Consider the following 18,579-nt stretch of genomic DNA (forward strand, 5'->3'; position numbering starts at 1 on the left):
TCTATCTAGGATTGACTACTTCCTAGTTTCAGATGCTATTTTAACATGTGAAATAAGATCAGAAATTAATGACATTATTATTTGTGACCATGCCCTTATTGCTATGGAAATACAAAACAAATAATTTGACCAAGAACAACCATCTAATTTCTTCTTCACAAAATTCTTAACTAACAACATACAATTTCAAAATTGGATAGTCCAGAAGTGGAGAGAGTATAAAAAATATAACCAGGCATATTTAAAAAAAAATAGAAATATTTTGGGAAACGGGTAAAGCATATCTCAGAGGAGAAATTAAAGCATATTTGATAAAACAAAAGAGGAAAGCTAGAGCCCGGGAACTTCAATTGGCGAACCAGGTTAGAAATGTATATATAAGATATATAACCTTACCAAATAGAACAAATTGGGATAACTATGTAACAACAAGACAAGAAAGATCTTTTTTTAGTACAAAAATAATATAGAAGAGCTTAAAATAAGTATAAAGTACAAAGGACAGGAGGGCAAATCTGCTAAATAACTTAGAGAAATCTAGGAAAAAATCTAACACCATTGAGAAGATAATAGAAGGAAACAACAGCTATACAGATCTTACGACTATTAAGAAAGCCTTTCTTGAGTATTTAAAAAAAATCTACACACCAAAAAAGATAGATAATATAGCTAAAATACAATCCTGGAATAGAATAAAGACACCAAAAGTTTCTGCAGATCTTCTAGAAGAGCTAAATAAGCCCATATCCATAAAAGAAATTGCTGAATCTATTGACAGAGCTAAACTTAATAAAGCTCCGGGTCCGGATCAAATGCCCTCAGAGTTTTTTAAATTGCTCAAACCAGAAATACTAGATATCTTGAATTCATTATACAATAAGTATTTCTTAGAAGATTATATGAACTCAAAGATATTCACTGCATCACTGATTACATTAATACTGAAAAAGGATAAAGATCCTACAGATATGGCCTCATATAGACCTATTTCGCTACTAAATGTAGACTACAAGATACTCACTTTTATTGTGGAGAATAGACTCAAAAAATGTCTCAACGAGATTATACAAGAAGATCAAACTGGGTTTATGCTAGGTAGATCATCCACTAAAAATACTAGAAAAGTTAAAATTATTTGATTTATTAAGAGCAATCTCTGGTTATAGAATGAATGCTTCGAAAACAGAGATCTTATGGGTACACAGACAAAAAGATATCTATCACGATTACCCCTTTAAAGAAGTAGAAGCAATAAGATACCTTGGTATAATATTCCATAAAAACCCGAATAACTGGTATAGGCTTAATTTCACAAACTTTTTTTCTCAGAAGTATTTGCTATATCTTTAATTTTACTCTAATGTTTGATACAAGAGGAGCTGTGATTCCTAATAAGTTTTATCTCCGTTTATTATGATTGATGTGATCATTGTGAAACTAAATAATTCAGGTCTGATTATTGTTATGAATGTTTTGAACGGTCAGAGGTGATGCTAAATCTGACACTTGCATATGATGTATTTTTATGTCTGAATTGTAAAAAAATTTAAATTCAATAAAAAAAATGCTCTAGCACATCAGAACATTTTCATGTTATTTCTGCATTGTCTCTTTAACCCAGTTGCAACTTCTACAAAGGAGATAATTGTAATCCCTTCACTTTTTCTAGACCTTTGTTTTTTTAGAATGTAAAAGGGAGGTTGGTCATGTTATTCTGGTTTCTAAATTTTTCATTTTCCTGTGAGATTTTTAAAATGTTACAAGAAAATAAATAAATCAGCAGCATGATCCTTTTTAGATGCTTATGGATGAAGATAGTCAAGATGTTGTCCATGCTGCATTCGTTTACAACAAGATATACAAATGGTAAAATGTACAAATAATATAAATATATCTGAATAACTAGTTTCATAACATTTTCAAACAGTAACACACTGCGGTTTTAGTCTAAGTAGTAAGTATTAGATTATAAGCATAAAATTCTACTTTCACTTTAGTAAATAAAAATATCTCACAAAACATAGTGGACTAGAGAAATGCAGACCACTTTGTCTTGTGATGTTGAAAGAAAGATGGTTGAATCATATGAAAGCTGTTAGTGCACTCCAATCAGCTACCTTGAGTGCAACAGGCAGTGGTGGGTCTAGAAATTACATTTTGGGGGGTAAACACTTTACAGAGCTCAATGCACGAGAGAAGTAACTGAAGATTGAATTGTAGAGGCCAGTGGGCAAAGTCACTGCTGTTCCCTAGATGGAACTATGGAGTTTAATGGAGGAGACTAGTTATTTAGTGGGTGGAGTTTGTTGGTCCAGGGTATTACTTTCTGGTTTGGGGTGTTAGCAGGCAGACAGTAGTGGGACTAGGAGGGAAGAGAGAGCAGCAGGGTAATTTTCACCATCCTCCTCAGCCCAAAAGTCACAACAGGGAGATTCCCTCATTTCCTGAAACCTTGTATTTACCTTACATTTGTCAGGGCATTTGTAGATGCAGCAAATGTGAAGTTTATAAGTGTATTTGAGTTATACTACAAGCTAGATTACTGGTTTTCAAACCTGTCCACAGGCCTGCCTAACAGGCCAGATTTCAGGATATCAAAACTGGAGCACAGGTGAAATAATCAGCTGATTAGTAAAGAAGGTTATTTTACCTGCTCTTACCCAAGGTAATCCGGCAAATCTGGCCTGAGGACAGGTTTGAAAACCAGTGAGCTACACGAAAGAGTGGAGTACATTTAAGCAAGTACTTTCATGTTTCCAATCTCCCTAAATGTTCCTTACTACACTTTTTCTTCTCTGCCTTTACCTCATCATCCTTTCTACTTAAAGTCACAGCTCCTCATTTAACAAACAACACTTGGATTATTAATTTCTCACCTTCTCTTTTATCTTCACAGTACACATGAACTATATTCCTTTTTAACATAACTCAGCAAGCCATGCTTCACTGATACAAACAGGCCCATTTATCAAAGGGCTTGCGGACCTGATCCGACACTGCGGATCAGGTCCGCAAGACCTCGCTAAATGCGGAGAGCAATACGCTCTCCGCATTTAACATTGCACCAGCAGCTCACAAGAGCTGCTGGTGCAACGCCGCCCCCTGCTGACTCGCGGCCAATCGGCCGCCAGCAGGGAGCTGTCAATCAACCCGATCGTATTTGATCGGGTTGATGTCCGGCGATTCCTGTCCGCCTGTTCAGAGCAGGCGGACAGGGTTATGGAGCAGCGGTCTTTAGACCGCTGCTTCATAAGTTGTGTTTCTGGCGAGTCTGAAGACTCGCCAGAAACACGGCCCTTCAAGCTCCGTACGGAGCTTGATAAATGGGCCTGTAAGCTTAGACAATCACATAAGACACACTCAATTTCATTATCTTACCATCTTTCTTGCTGCTGGGGATGTCTCGCTTAACTCACCCTTTTTCTGCTCACTACCATGACTCACACCTCCAAAATCTTGCCCACCCAACCCTCTCAATCTTATTAACTGCTGTTCTGTTAATGACCGACAATTCTCTTGTGCCCTTTCTCTGTATGCAACAAGCTCACTTCTATTCATGACCTATTTATTTCACAATCACTTAACCTGTTAGCCTTTACAGAAACTTGTCTCTCCTCCTCTAACACAATTGCTTTAGCCCCTTAGTCCTATGATGGCCTGCACTTCAGTCACACTCCCAGGCCAGGAGACAGACAAGGAGGGAGAGTAGGAATTTTTCTTCCTCCATACTGTACGTTCCACCGCATTCCTTCACCCCTCCCTTTCTTTCTCATCTTTTGAAGTTCATGCAACCTGCCACTTCTCCCCTGTTGCTCTCCATTTTGCTATTATCTATTGGCCTCCTGGCCCACCATTACTATTTTTAAACAACTTTGAAGCCTGGCTCCCATACTTCTTCTCTTGTCACATACCTTCTCTTATATTAGGTGACTTCAACAAACCTATTGATAATCCTAAAATGCCTGCTACCTCTAAACTTCTATCTCTTACCACCTCTTTTAACTTGTCATAGTGGATAAAATCTCCAACCCACTGTGAAGGCAACTCAGTTCACCTAGATTTTACCAATCATTTGGTCATTTCTAAGTTTTTTAATATCCCCTCTCTGACCACCATATACTGACTATTTGTCTTACTCCAACTGCAGAATCCTCACAATCCCTCAAAACTGCTACTGTACCGGAATTTAAAATAATTGGATCTCAGACTTTTCTGCTCAGCTGAAACCTCTACTCTCCAACATTTCATTCCTCTCTTACCCAGACCTTATGGCACTAAAATCAACACTTGAGAAAGCTGCACCCTCCACTGTTTGCTGTGCATCATGCACTCAATAACAACCATGACACTACAAACAGATTTACTATTTTTAGTGATGCTCATGGACTGCTCAACATCAGTGGAGAAAATCACTCACCTATGCGGATTTCCTGCATTATAAATTCATCCTCAGATCATAAAACTCTGCCCTGAGCCTGGCCAATTAAGTCTATTCTTCCTTCTTCATGTCAACTAACGCATCTAACCCCATAAGGCTGTTTTTAACCATCAACTTCTTTCTACGTCTGCCTGCACCACCACCCACTACCAAACTCTCTCTGCTTCTTTAAACCCTGCCATAACTCATCTCTTTAATCAGTCTCTTATCACTGGCACATTTCTGGACACATTCAAGCATGCATCAATTACACCAATCCTATAAAAGCCCTCGCTTGACCCCTTCCATACCTTCTATTGTCCAGGCTCCTTACTTCCCTTTGCCTCCAAATTATTGGAATGATTAGTGTATAATTGCCTAACTCAATTTCTCTCAACAAACTCCTTACTTGATTTCCTGGTCTCTGCCCTAAACACTCAGCAGAAACTGTTCTTACTAAAATAACAAATGATCTGCTTTCAGCTAAAGAAAAGGGACACTACTCCTTACTAATTCTTCTGGATCTATGCTACTTTTGACACAGTTGAACATCTTCTCTTCTTAAAAATTCTACATTCTTTTGGCATCTAAGACACAACCCTCTCCTAGTTTGCTTCCTATCTCTCAAACCGCTTGTTAAGTTTACTTTAACAGCATATAATTTGATCATCTGTCTCTCTTAGTAGGAGTACCATAATGTTCTGTCTTAGGTTCCTTGCTTTTTTCTATCTATACATTCTCCTTGGAAAACTTACATCATCCTTAGGGTTCCAGAACCACTTATATGTTGATGATACTCAAATCTATCTTTCCTATACTGATATCTCACCTTCTTTACTCAGCCAGCTTACTCTGCAATTTCCTCTTGGATGCCCTTGCACTACCTCCAACTCTGTCTAAAACAGAGATGCTTCTTATTCGCCCCTCTCCTAGAAATCTCGCACCTGAAATTTTTCCTACAGTTAGAAACTCTATTCTTAACACCTCACAATAGGTCTGCTGTCTTGGGGTCACACTTGACTCTGAACTCACATTCATTCCCCATATACAAGCTATAACCAAATCCTGTTGTGCACACCTATGCAACATTTCCAGAACTCGCCCTTTCCGTACTCAAGAAACTACAAAAATACTAATTTGTTCCCTAATTTTGTCACACAAAGACTACTTACTGCATCTTACTTCGAAATTACCTTCCCAAACACCACCTTTGCCCCCACTAAATCTATCATGAATGCTTCAGCTAGTCTCATCCACTTAAGCTGCTGCCCCGCTCTGCCAGTCTCTACACTGGCTCCCCATACACTCTTAAATACAATTCAAAAGTATTAACCCTAACCTATAAAGCACTCAGACTCACACCTAACTATATTCACTCCTCATCAAATATTCCCGACCCATCATCTTCGATCAACCTCTAATCTACATCTCTACATTCCTATTTTTTATATTTCCATCTCTTGCCTCCAAAAAAAACTCACACTCTGCTCCTGTCCTCTGGAACGCTCTACCTCACTCTATCAGACTGTCTCCAACCTTGTATAGCTTTAGACACTCTTTGAAAACCCACCTAATCAGAGAGGCTTACCATCTCTCTTCTTTTTTCATCCTATCCAAATTAAATCTTAAATTGCCTTTACTGACTGCTTCAACACTGTTGACCTCAAACATTATGTCTCTGAACCCTCAACCTCTAGATGGACGCTCTTTGGAGCAGGGCCCTTCTATTCTTGTACTAGATATGTGTAGTCTGTTTTGTATTCATTTTAAATAAATTATAATAATAATAATTAAAACATGGTACATCCGTGATGTTACATCCCTGTGCACCCAGATAGAACCACCAGTGGCTGCACCTATCTTCAAGAAGGAAAGATACATAAAAAACATCACCTTGCATCTAATTTCATAATCAGGCATGTTTTTTTTCTAAAAGGGCTACTAGAAGTTTGGGAACTAGAATTAAGGAATCCCTCATTTCCTCAACCCTTATGTTTACCATACCTTTATTTATATTTTTAAGTTTTCATATTGACATATAGGCATACCGGTGATCTAATATTTTAAATATATGTATTAAAATAAAAGTTGGTTGAGAAAAGCTTCAATAGAGAAATTTTAAAAGATAAATGGATATCAAACATTAGAAAAGAAGTGTCCTCAAAAAGAGCAAACGTAACAGTAAACTGATATTTTGTTTAATCTAAAAAAATGTCTTCTTGGTATGTATAAAGAATTCAGGCACATTAAAAATCAATACATACCTTACCAATGTATTACAGTTCTTTCCTTTTTCATAATTTAGCTGGAACTTAATGGTTGGAGCCATTACTTTGCTTTCTATCTGATAAACAGAATCCATAGGAGCCATATCTCGATCTACATCTCCTTTGTAAAAACGACGGCCTTTGGGTTTCGGTGAGCTGAATATATTATATTTAGCATGCCACAACTTTGACTGGCTGGCTACATGCATGTTTGAATTAGCTTCATCATTGTGTGATTCATCGGTTCCAGCTGATGTTTCTTCCATATGATCAGATTCTTCAATTTCTGAAGAACTTCCCATTTTCTTCATGATGCTTTACCTGTAAGAAATCAGAGTGAAGATTACACAGACAAAAACATGTTAAATGATTTCAAACAAGCATATTTATAGCATTATTCCTCAACTATTCAAATTGTAATGTTCACAAATACAATTATTTTTGTGTGTATTGCTTTCATACTATATGTTACCGCTGTATTTGCCATATATGCAATATTAAAAAGGAAAAAATATAAGGAATGATATAAATTAAAAAAATAGATGTGACATCATGTTTTCTTAAAATATTTTTAGACTAAAAAATGACATTGCTCAACACCCAATGAAGAGAATAAACTGTAACACCAGTTAAATTAAAAGATAATACTACATCCTGACAAAATGTTTGCACTTGCAAAACCGGCTTCCATTGAGCCGTAAAAAATAGAGCCATAAGCTACCGAAGTGACCGACAGCTAAAAGTAGTTTTTGGCTCCATTTTACTATCAGGTTTCCATTTAAATATGTTGTGCTTTAAGTGCAGTCCCTTTTTTTTCATGAATGTGTAAGTTAACGTTGTGTTAACTCTTTCATCCAATATCAGATATCTTGAAAATTAAGTTAGTTGCTATGGTAAACCGAGCTTACACTCTAAAATGTACATTTAACGTCTGGGCTCCTTATCTGTGATCACTATTTATAATACATATTTTTAACTATAAGCAAATACTATTTTTATTATTATTTTTTCCACTTTATTAATATATGTAATATGTATTGCTACCCTAGGCATAGGTCTTGTTTGAATTTTAAAGATATGTGCTTGTATATATTTTTATATGTAAATAAATACTGATATTTTCATAAGAATATATGTGCAACTATTCCTATACATGGGACAACAATATATATTACACAGTACCACTTTGTTGAAACACCTGCATTGTTTAGGATTATGGTGCTCAAAGAACTAGGGAGAGTAGAAGACTGAGGGCTAGAACTCGTGCCTCTTTTGCCTTTGCTGGGCATAACATTTTCTGTAAGGACTGTTAGGTAGCATCTACTAACTCCTGTAACCATAGATCTGCATAAGACTTCACCACTGTACCGTCTGAGATGCGGGATAGTTCTGCCCATCCCATGTGTGGAGGCTGAGGGATTGGTCGTCTAGTATTATTATTAGTCTACCTTAACTGTTAAATGGTGCCTACTTTACTGTGTTTGTTGATTAATATGAGTACTCACAGACACGACAGGGCTCTAGGGAGTATGTGACAGGGGGATATATCCACCCCATCGGAACAGCCAATAGAATGCAAGCTCAATCTGATTGGCTGATTGGATCAGCCAATCGGATTGAACTTGAATATGATTGGCGGCGGGGTCCGGGAGCGGCGGTTTAGGGGTTAAACAATTTATTTAGTTGCGGCGGGGTACGGGATCGGCAGGATAGGGGGTTAATAAATTTATTATAGGTGGCGGCGGGTATAGGGGGGGGCAGGATAGGGGTTAATAGGTATTATGTAGGTGGCGGCGGGGTCCGGGAGCGGCGGATTAGGGGGTTAATCAGTTTATTAGAGTGGCAGCGGGGTCCGGGAGCGGCGGTTTAGGGGTTAATACATTTATTATAGTTGCGGCTGGGTCCAGGAGCGGCTTAGGGGTTAACATATTTATTATATTTGCGGTGGGGTCTAGAAGCAGCGTTTTCGGGGTAATAATTTTATTTAGTTGCGGGGGGCTCCAGGGGCGCCGGTATAGGGGGTAGAACAGTGTAGTTTAGTGTGAGTGCTTAGTGACAGGGGTATCAATAAAGCTGGGAAAAAGCCGAAGAGCAGCGAGATCGGATGAGTGATAACTATCACAGTCCGCTGCTCATCGCCCCGTACTTGGTGCGCGGCTTTTTGACAGCTTTTTTGATAACTTTGGTGAGCGTATTCAGGTCCGCGGCGGCGATGGTAGGCGAGTTTTGGCGGGCGTATTGGGCCGGCGAAGGCAGGTAAGTAGACACGTTGATAACTAGAGGCCATTGCCTCGCATAAGATACAAGATTGAGAATCCACTACATAGAGGGATTTATTGATGCACGCGTCAGAACAGCTGACTGGGACTAGGCTTCTTATGCCTGCTCTCCCCCACTTATATAGTTGTGTTCTCTCTGACATTGATAGAGAGCCCACTCATTGAGATAGTGTTTTTACACACATCGTTATACACTAGACAGTATCAAAGATATATACATCAGAAAAGATATAACGGGTAGTTGCACCTAATGAGAAAAACCTTCCCTGAAATCATATCACACAACCATTTGTATTGTGTCTTTCCCCCTCTAATACTTTTCCTCTCACCTACCTTGTCCCACCCTCATCTGTCGTTCTTATCCCTTTTGCGCTCTAGACTCCTAAATAAGATGTAGTGCCTCCCTGGGAACCGTGGATACTTGTGACATATGGCCCCCATAACAGTAGCCACCCTGAACGCTCAGGGGCTTAACTCCCCCACTAAACGGAGTCTCCTGTTTAATTATTTACTTACGCACAGATTACAAATAGTATTCTTGCAAGAGACACATTGGGAGAGGGATTCTCGGCAACTCCGAGGCTCGACCCACTACCCAGTCTGTGAACTAGCCTCTTTCTCAGAAAAGAATAGGGGAGTGACTATTCTGGTGCATAGGGATGTCTGTTGCATGATTGACCATGTGGAGCGGGACCCAGAGGGTAGATATCTCATTATTGTCTGCACCCTTAATGGGATCCTTTGCATGTTAGCCTCTGTCTATACACCCAACATGAAGCAAACATCTTTTCTGCAGCAGTTTCTCAGATGACCAGATGAGCATAGGAGAGGTAATTTACTAATAGGAGGGTATCTAAACTTAGTGTGGGACCCTGTACTAGACAAGAAAACAATGGGCGTACATCCAATTGACCGCAATGTGACTACCCAATCCAATACTTTCCGTAAACTTATGTACCATTACGGACTGTATGACGTATGGAGATGCCTAGCCCCGACGGAAAGAGACTATACACACCACTCTAAGCCACACAACTCTTATGCACAGATAGATTATCTGCTATGTGACTCCTGGACTCTTCACAAATTCCACACGCCACGTATTAGAATCTGCCCCTGGTCTGACCATGATCTGGTCAGTGCTAATTTTTCGCTCCTACAACCCCCTGACTGCAGGCCATCATGGAAACTCCCTTATCAGTATCTCACGGAGGTGGAGGTTCCTCAGCTAACAGAGATAATTCTAGACTTTCTGAGACTTAATGATACGGGGGATACGAGCCTTGAAATAATGTGGGCTGTCCTTAAAGCTTACTTAAGATGCCACTTTTTTTAAAAAAAGTGCCCAATTGAAATCAAACAATAGTATTTCACTTGCAAACATGTATGCGGACCTTAGACAGCTGGAGCTCACAAATAAGGGAGCCCCTAATCTCACCCTTGCTTCTCAGGTGGGGTCCCTTAGAGATGAAATCAATAAACTAGAGCTCTTGTGAGTGCAGGCCAATTTATTCAGACTTAAACAGCTCTACTATTGCAAAGGGAATAAGGCAGATACAGTAGGCTATTAGCGCGCAAACTTAGAAACCACGTTGCGCAAAGCAGGATCTTGTCAATTAAGACGGCAGAGGGAATAGTACGCTTGCCTAGAGATATAGGAAAGGCATTTGCTGAATACTATACATCTTTGTATGACCTTGACAACAGCGTCCATAGACCTGGATCACGTACGGCAGTTCTTAACGAATTTACGCCTCCCGACTCTAAGCAAGGATTCTGTAGAAGATCTCAATAAATCCTTCACCCTTGATGAGGTAAAAGCAGCCATCTTAGCCTTAAAGCCTCATAAAGCGCCGGGCCCGGATGGCTTTACTACACTATTCTATCGAACCTTTGTCCAGATACTGTCACCTCTGCTCCTCCAACTTTATAGTGGAGTGACGGAGGGAGGTAGCTTTCTCCAAGAATTCTTGGAAGCCAATATCTTGGCTATTCCCAAAGAAGGAAAAACATAATTTATGTAAGAACATACCTGATAAATTCATTTCTTTCATATTAGCAAGAGTCCATGAGCTAGTGACGTATGGGATATACATTCCTACCAGGAGGGGCAAAGTTTCCCAAACCTCAAAATGCCTATAAATACACCCCTCACCACACCCACAAATCAGTTTAACGAATAGCCAAGAAGTGGGGTGATAAAAAAAAAAGTGCGAAAGCATATAAAATAAGGAATTGGAATAGTTGTGCTTTATACAAAAAAATCATAACCACCAAAAAGGGTGGGCCTCATGGACTCTTGCTAATATGAAAGAAATGAATTTATCAGGTAAGTTCTTACATAAATTATGTTTTCTTTCATGTAATTAGCAAGAGTCCATGAGCTAGTGACGTATGGGATAATGACTACCCAAGATGTGGATCTTTCCATGCAAGAGTCACTAGAGAGGGAGGGATAAAATAAAGACAGCCAATTCCTGCTGGAAATAATCCACACCCAAAATAAAGTTTAATGAAAACATAAGCAGAAGATTCAAACTGAAACCGCTGCCTGAAGTACTTTTCTACCAAAAACTGCTTCAGAAGAAGAAAACACATCAAAATGGTAGAATTTAGTAAAAGTATGCAAAGAGGACCAAGTTGCTGCTTTGCAAATCTGATCAACCGAAGCCTCATTCCTAAACGCCCAGGAAGTAGAAACTGACCTAGTAGAATGAGCTGTAATCCTTTGAGGCGGAGTTTTACCCGACTCGACATAAGCATGGTGAATTAAGGATTTCAACCAAGATGCCAAAGAAATGGCAGAAGCTTTCTGACCTTTTCTAGAACCGGAAAAGATGACAAATAGACTAGAAGTCTTTCGGAAAGACTTAGTAGCCTCAACATAATATTTCAAAGCTCTAACAACATCCAAAGAATGCAACGATTTCTCCTTAGAATTCTTAGGATTAGGACATAATGAAGGAACCACAATTTCTCTACTAATGTTGTTGGAATTCACAACCTTAGGTAAAAATTTAAAAGAAGTTCGTAACACCGCCTTATCCTGATGAAAAATCAGAAAAGGAGACTCACAAGAAAGAGCAGATAATTCAGAGACTCATCTGGCAGAAGAGATGGCCAAAAGGAACAAAACTTTCCAAGAAAGTAATTTAATGTCCAATGAATGCATGGGTTCAAAAGGAGGAGCTTGAAGAGCCCTCAGAACCAAATTCAAACTCCAAGGAGGAGAAATAGACTTAATGACAGGTTTTATACGAACCAAAGCTTGTACAAAACAATGAATATCAGGAAGATTAGCAATCTTTCTGTGAAAAAGAACAGAAAGAGCAGAGATTTGTCCTTTCAAGGAACTTGCGGACAAACCTTTATCTAAACCATCCTGAAGAAACTGTAAAATTCTCGGAATTCTAAAAGAATGCCAGGAAAAATTATGAGAAAGACACCAAGAAATATAAGTCTTCCAGACTCTATAATATATCTCTCTAGATACAGATTTACGAGCCTGTAACATAGTATTGATCACAGAGTCAGAGAAACCTCTTTGACCAAGAATCAAGCGTTCAATCTCCATACCTTTAAATTTAAGGATTTGAGATCCTTATGGAAGAAAGGACCTTGCGACAGAAGGTCTGGTCTTAACGGAAGAGTCCACGGCTGGCAAGAGGCCATCCGGACAAGATCCGCATACCAAAACCTGTGAGGCCATGCTGGAGCTACCAGCAGAACAAATGAGCATTCCTTCAGAATCTTGGAGATTTGGAGATTACTCTTGGAAGAAGAACTAGAGGCGGAAAGATAAAGGCAGGATGATACTTCCAAGGAAGTGATAATGCATCCACTGCCTCCGCCTGAGGATCCCGGGATCTGGACAGATACCTGGGAAGTTTCTTGTTTAGATGAGAAGCCATCAGATCTATTTCTGGGAGTTCCCACATTTGAACAATCTGAAGAAATACCTCTGGGTGAAGAGACCATTCGCCTGGATGCAACGTTTGGCGACTGAGATAATCCGCTTCCCAATTGTCTATACCTGGGATATGAACTGCAGAGATTAGACAGGAGCTGGATTCCGCCCAAACCAGAATTCGAGATACTTCTTTCATAGCCAGAGGACTGTGAGTCCCTCCTTGATGATTGATGTATGCCACAGTTGTGACATTGTCTGTCTGAAAACAAATGAACGACTCTCTCTTCAGAAGAGGCCAAGACTGAAGAGCTCTGAAAATTGCACGGAGTTCCAAAATATTGATCGGTAATCTCACCTCCTGAGATTCCCAAACCCCTAGTGCCATCAGAGACCCCCACACAGCTCCCCAACCTGTAAGACTTGCATCTGTTGAGATTATAGTCCAGGTCGGAAGAACAAAAGAAGCCCCCTGAATTAAACGATGGTGATCTGTCCACCACGTCAGAGAATGTCGGACAATCGGTTTTAAAGATATTAATTGAGATATCTGTGTGTAATCCCTGCACCATTGGTTCAGCATACAGAGCTGAAGAGGTCGCATGTGAAAACGAACAAAGGGGATCGCGTCCGATGCAGCAGTCATAAGACCTAGAATTTCCATGCATAAGGCTACCGAAGGGAATGATTGTGACTGAAGGTTTCGACAAGCTGAAATCAATTTTAGACGTCTCTTGTCTGTCAAAGATAGAGTCATGGACACTGAATCTATCTGGAAACCTAAAAAGGTTACCCTTGTCTGAGGAATCAATGAACTTTTTAGTGAATTGATCCTCCAACCATGATCTTGAAGAAACAACACAAGTCGATTCGTATGAGATTCTGCTAAATGTGAAGACTGAGCAAGTACCAAGATATCGTCCAAATAAGGAAATACCACAATACCCTGTTCTCTGATTACAGACAGAAGGGCACCGAGAACCTTTGTAAAAATTCTTGGAGCTGTAGCTAGGCCAAACGGCAGAGCCACAAACTGGTAATGCTTGTCCAGGAAAGAGAATCTCAGGAACTGATAGTGAGCTGGATGAATTGGAATATGCAGATATGCATCCTGTAAATCTATTGTAGACATATAATGCCCTTGCTGAACAAAAGGCAAGATAGTCCTTACAGTTACCATTTTGAATGTTGGTATCCTTACATAACGATTCAATATTTTTAGATCCAGAACTGGTCTGAAGGAATTCTCCTTCTTGGGTACAATGAAGAGATTCGAATAAAACCCCAGTCCCTGTTCCAAAACTGGAACTGGCATAATTACTCCAGCCAACTCTAGATCTGAAACACATTTCAGAAATGCTTGAGCTTTCACTGGGTTTACTGGGACACGGGAAAGAAAAAATCTCTTTGCAGGAGGACTTATCTTGAAACCAATTCTGTACCCTTCTGAAACAATGTTCTGAATCCAAAGATTGTGAACAGAATTGATCCAAATTTCTTTGAAAAAACGTAATCTGCCCCCTACCAGCTGAGCTGGAATGAGGGCCGCACCTTCATGTGGACTTAGAAGCTGGCTTTGCTTTTCTAGAAGGCTTGGATTTATTCCAGACTGGAGATGGTTTCCAAACTGAAACTGCTCCTGAGGATGAAGGATCAGGCTTTTGTTCTTTGTTGAAACGAAAGGAACGAAAACGATTATTAGCCCTGTTTTTACCTTTAGATTTTTTATCCTGTGGTAAAAAAGTTCCTTTCCCACCAGTAACAGTTGAGATAATAGAATCCAACTGAGAACCAAATAATTTATTACCCTGGAAAGAAAGGGAAAGTAGAGTCGATTTAGAAGACATATCAGCATTCCAAGTTTTAAGCCATAAAGCTCTTCTAGCTATTTTAGCTAGAGACATAAACCTGACATCAACTCTGATAATATCAAAAATGGCATCACAGATAAAATTATTAGCATGTTGAAGAAGAATAATAATATTATGAGAATCATGATCTGTTACTTGTTGCGCTAAAGTTTCCAACCAAAAAGTTGAAGCTGCAGCAACATCAGCCAATGATATAGCAGGTCTAAGAAGATTACCTGAACACAGATAAGCTTTTCTTAGAAAGGATTCAATTTTCCTATCTAAAGGATCCTTAAAGGAGTACCATCTGCCGTAGGAATAGTAGTACGTTTAGCAAGGGTAGAAATAGCCCCATCAACTTTAGGGATTTTGTCCCAAAACTCTAATCTGTCGGACGGTACAGGATATAATTGCTTAAAACGTTTAGAAGGAGTAAATGAATTACCCAAATTATTCCATTCTCTGGAAATTACTTCAGAAATAGCACCAGGAACAGGAAAAACTTCTGGAATAACCACAGGAGATCTAAAGACCTTGTCTAAACGTTTAGATTTAGTATCAAGAGGACCAGAATCCTCAATTTCTAATGCAATTAGGACTTCTTTAAGTAAAGAATGGATAAACTCCATTTTAAATAAATATGACGATTTATCAGCATCAACCTCTGAGACAGAATCCTCTGTATCAGAAGAATCATTAGAATCAGAATGATGATGTTCATTTAAAAATTCATCTGTATAAAGAGAAGTTTTAAAAGACTTTTTATGTTTACCAGAAGGAGGAATAACAGACATAGCCTTCTTAATGGATTCAGAAACAAAATCTCTTATGTTATCAGGAACACTCTGAACATTATATGTTGATGGAACTGCAACAGGTAATGGTACTTTACTAAAGGAAATATTTTCTGCATTAACAAGTTTGTCATGACATTTAATACAAACAACAGCTGGAGGAACAACTACCAAAAGTTTACAGCAGATACACTTAGCTTTGGTAGTTCCAGCACCAGGCAGCGATTTTCCAGTAGTATCTTCTGACTCAGTTGCAACGTGGGACATCTTGCAATATGTAATAGAAAAAACAACATATAAAGCAAAATTGATCAAATTCCTTAAATGACAGTTTCAGGAATGGGAAAAAATGCCAGTGAACAAGCTTCTAGCAACCAGAAGCAACAAATAATGAGACTTAAATAAAGTGGAGACAAAATTGATGCCCACATTATTTGGCGCCTAAAAGCTATTAGCGCCAAAAATGACGCCACATCCGGAACGCCGACATTTTTGGCGCGAAAAACGTCAAAAATGACGCAACTTCCGGCGACACGTATGACGCCGGAAACAGAAAATAATTTTTGCGCCAAAAAAGTCTGCACCAAGAATGACGCAATAAAATGAAGCATTTTCAGCCCCCGCGAGCCTAATAGCCCACAGGGAAAGTCAAATTTTTAAGGTAAGAAAAAAATGAATTATTCATATGCATTATCCCAAATATGAAACTGACTGTCTGAAATAAGGAATGCTGAACATCCTGAGTCAAGGCAAATAAATGTTTGAATACATATATTTAGAACTTTATATAAAAAGTGCCCAACCATAGCTTAGAGTGTCACAGAAAATAAGACTTACTTACCCCAGGACACTCATCTACATGTAGTAGAAAGCCAAACCAGTACTGAAACGAGAATCAGTAGAGGAAATGGTATATATAAGAGTATATCGTCAATCTGAAAAGGGAGGTAAGAGATGAATCTCTATGACCGATAACAGAGAACCTATGAAATAGACCCCGTAGAAGGAGATCACTGCATTCAAATAGGCAATACTCTCCTCACATCCCTCTGACATTCACTGCACGCTGAGAGGAAAACCGGGCTCCAACCTGCTGCGGAGCGCATATCAATGTAGAATCTAGCACAAACTTACTTCACCACCTCCATAGGAGGCAAAGTTTGTAAAACTGATTTGTGGGTGTGGTGAGGGGTGTATTTATAGGCATTTTGAGGTTTGGGAAACTTTGCCCCTCCTGGTAGGAATGTATATCCCATACATCACTAGCTCATGGACTCTTGCTAATTACATGAAAGAAAGATCCTACGCTATGTGGGAGCTATCGGCCTATTTCTCTCATCAATGTTGATGTGAAGATATATGCAAAGATTTTGGCGAATAGATTGGGGCGACATTTGCCTTCAATAATTCACTTGGATCAGGTAGGGTTTGTGCAGGGAAGACAGGGCACGATAATACCCGTAGATTATTGAACATCTTTATTGAGGCGGCTGACATGGGACTGCCCCTTCTCACCCTGTCGTTAGATGCAGAAAAAGCGTTCGACAGGGTGGGATGGGAGTACATGTTTGAGGTCCTGAGAGTCTTCAGGATTCCACACTCTTTCTGTAAAGCGATTGTGGCACTGTATACTTCCCTGACAGCGGTGGGTAAGGGGCTTGGTTTTTGCTCCCCTAGAATCCGAATCTGCAATGGAACCAGACAGGGGTGTCCCCTGTCCCTGCTTCTGTTTACACTTGTAATGGAGCCACTGGCAGAGGCAATTAGGAGAGAGACACTGATTCAGGGCCTCCAGATACATGACTCACTCCAGAAGTTTGCATTATTTGCGGATGATCTCATGCTATTCATTACGGATCCAGTTTCATCGCTACCACCCTTGATGTCTTTAATAGAATCTTTTAGTAAGATCTCGAACTACAAAATGAATGCAACTAAAACAGAAGCCTACATGCTACATGTTGACCAAGCAGAACAGAGAGATCTCAGGAAGAAGTATTCCTTTAAGTGGTCAACTGGGGGAATACAGCATCTGGGGGTGTTCCTATCCCATGACAGGGATATTGTCCTCAAAGAAAATTATACTGCTCTTTTGAAAGAGGTTGATAAAACACTGAAATCTAAAAAATATGATGAAATATCCTGGATGGGTAGGATTGCAGCCCTGAAGATGATGATCCTCCCCAAGTTGATGTATCTTATGAGATGTATCCCAATCTCGGTTCCGGCGAGGTTACTGAGGAACTTTCAAGCGCTATTTAATGCCTATGTTTGGAACAATAAGAAACCTAGGGTCGCGGCGACCACTTTATAGGCCCCCGTGGAGCGGGGAGGCTTAGGTCTTCCGAGTGTTTGATTATATCATGAGGCAGCAATGATTTTCTATGTCTCAGCATGGGGGCGAGATCTCCCGCCCACGACGTGGAGAGAATTGGAACAGGCATCACTGCCGGCATATATGGATCTCTCAGACCTGCTATGGTTCCTCCCACACTTGACTTCACTGATCACCATTTCTAATCAATTAGTTAAGGGCTGCCAGTGACGTGGTATAAACTACGACATCTGTTGATTGCCCCTCATCCTTCGCATATCCATCCCATTATCACTCTTCTTCAAGGGCTCTCTAATGTGAGGATTAACAAATGGAGACAGCTTGAGATCTCCTCTCGTGGAGACTACTACCTCAATGACAGCCTACTTACACACCAAGACATGGTGACTAGGTTCGACCTCCCACACCATCTGGAGTTCGAGTTCATGTGATCCCTCATGAAAGCGTGGGGGTTTTTAACTGATAAGATCTGGAACCCCACCATTTGGGAGATTAGATGGAAAGCTGGGCTTCAATTGTATAAACCCCTCACGACTCAATATAAATGCTTGCTGGGAGCCCCTACACTTATAAAGATGAGACATATGAACTCATGGGAAACTGAGTTAAGACTGACTTACACAGCACTAGAATGGACCAAAGCCATTACAATGACTAAATCTGCATAACATTGTGTGACAATGTACGAACGTTATTTTAAACTCATTACTAGGTGGCATCTTGTCCCGAC

General features: G+C 39.7%; 1 protein-coding gene across 1 annotated transcript in view; it reads right to left on the minus strand.

The window, feature by feature from the left end:
• The window catches only part of TRPV1 (transient receptor potential cation channel subfamily V member 1), a 341,264-nt gene that overhangs the window by 251,991 nt on the left and 70,694 nt on the right, over positions 1-18,579 (minus strand). Inside the window, exon 2 of the mRNA XM_053706095.1 lies at positions 6,682-7,005. Coding sequence (XP_053562070.1) covers positions 6,682-6,995 — 314 coding nt within the window. The 5' untranslated portion in view covers positions 6,996-7,005. The remainder of the gene's footprint in view (positions 1-6,681; positions 7,006-18,579) is intronic.

This window comes from Bombina bombina, chromosome 3 (assembly GCF_027579735.1).
Source record: "Bombina bombina isolate aBomBom1 chromosome 3, aBomBom1.pri, whole genome shotgun sequence".
Lineage (NCBI taxonomy): Eukaryota > Metazoa > Chordata > Amphibia > Anura > Bombinatoridae > Bombina > Bombina bombina.